This window comes from Antennarius striatus, chromosome 12 (genome assembly GCF_040054535.1).
Source record: "Antennarius striatus isolate MH-2024 chromosome 12, ASM4005453v1, whole genome shotgun sequence".
Classification (NCBI taxonomy): domain Eukaryota; kingdom Metazoa; phylum Chordata; class Actinopteri; order Lophiiformes; family Antennariidae; genus Antennarius; species Antennarius striatus.
This window is the reverse complement of record NC_090787.1, coordinates 5,971,825-5,973,424: the sequence shown is the minus strand read 5'-3', so window position 1 is coordinate 5,973,424 and position 1,600 is coordinate 5,971,825. Positions and strand designations below refer to the sequence as shown.

Below are 1,600 nucleotides of genomic sequence, written 5' to 3'. Positions count from 1 at the left end.
ACAGTAATCCCTCGCTTGTTTGTGCTTCGAGATGTATGGCTTCACTACACAACAGATTTTTAGTAGGTAGTCAAGTGATATCATACAAGCATGCTATTGGCTGACAGCATTCATGCGTGAGCTGTGTTGCGAGACTCACGGTTCCTCCTACAACTTTTCTTCAACAAAAAAGTGTTTTAAACACCATAAGTGTGTGGGAAAAGGTAATACAGATACAAGGTGGTTTAATATTAGTATAGGGAAGGTTCATAAACATTTAAATTACCATTAATAATAAAATAAATAGTTTGTCACTATATTTCGGACTTGCATTTTTCATGGGTGATCCTGGAACGTATTAACAGAGTAACAAGGGATAACTGGGTAACTGAAAGTATAACAGGTTGAAAACATTGTATACATCAATAATATTATACGGAATCACATCTGAGAAATCACATAAATGTATGAAATTTCCTGTTGTTTTTAATTAAGTGAGGTTTCAGTTTGCCCTTACAGAACAATCTCTTCAGGTGTTTATAAATTTCTTTCATTTTTAGTCCATAGATGATTGGATTGAAGAGAGGAGTATACACAATCACTTGTAGAGTCATTATTAAGCGCACAGTTTTTGACACAAATTTAAGACGAGGTATAACGCCATCAAAAGCACAAATACAGGTAAAACTGATTAAAACTATCAAGTGTGGTAAACAGGTCTGTGCAGCTTTTCTCCGGACGTCTCTGCTACTTTGATAAGAGATCATGAATATTCTTGTGTACGTAAACAAAATAAAAAGTGAAGGGATAATTACAGTAATTACCAAAAGAAACAAACCATACAGTGGCCTTGATTTCTCACAGTACATAGACAGAAGAGAACTATTGCAGTAAAATCCCATGATAGAAAAGCTGCAAAGTTTTTCATGACCAATCTGCATAGCTCCAGCTGCAAAATGGATCACGGGCAGAAGCCAGGCCAAACATAGCAAAACCTTTACAGTAGTTTTTCTCATGATGGTTGGATATTGCAGAGGTTTACATATAGACACATACCTGTCATAAGACATAACTGCCAACAGTGAGAAATCGGATGCAGCTACAGAGTAAAATACAAACACCTGGAAGAGACAAGCTGGATAAGATATGATCTGACTCTCTGATAATGAGTCAATTAGAATTTTGGGGTAGACAGTGGTGCTGAATAAAACAGAGTTGATGAGCAAAGCTGCAATAAAAATGTACATAGGCTCATGGAGGTTCTGATGAATCAAGATAAGAAACACAATAACAGAATTACAACATATTATCAAAATGTAAAATGTCAACATGATTAGAAAATACAGATATCTGTATTTTTCCACTTCCACATATCCACCAAGAGTTATAAACGTCATGTTAAGTTCAATATCCATGAACATCAGGAATCAAACCCTTAATGATTAAAGCAGGTCGATTAAAAACAATCACTGATGAAACCTTCAGAGAAAAGACGGCATTAACATTGAACATGAGTCTGATTGGGTCGTTCATCTGCAGATACCAGGACTAGTAAAAGCATTGATCTGATCTCCAGACTGTCAGCAGTTGGAGTCAGAGAAAAGGTTTTATGGGATTCTCC

At 35.9% G+C, this 1,600-nt stretch overlaps 1 protein-coding gene across 1 annotated transcript; it reads right to left on the bottom strand.

The window, feature by feature from the left end:
* Positions 1-434: 434 nt before the first annotated feature.
* On the bottom strand, positions 435-1,400 carry LOC137605530 (olfactory receptor 11A1-like). The gene has a single exon (XM_068330276.1). The coding sequence runs from the start codon at positions 1,398-1,400 to the stop codon at positions 435-437; it is 966 nt and encodes a 321-aa protein (XP_068186377.1).
* Between the last annotated feature and the right edge of the window lie 200 nt (positions 1,401-1,600).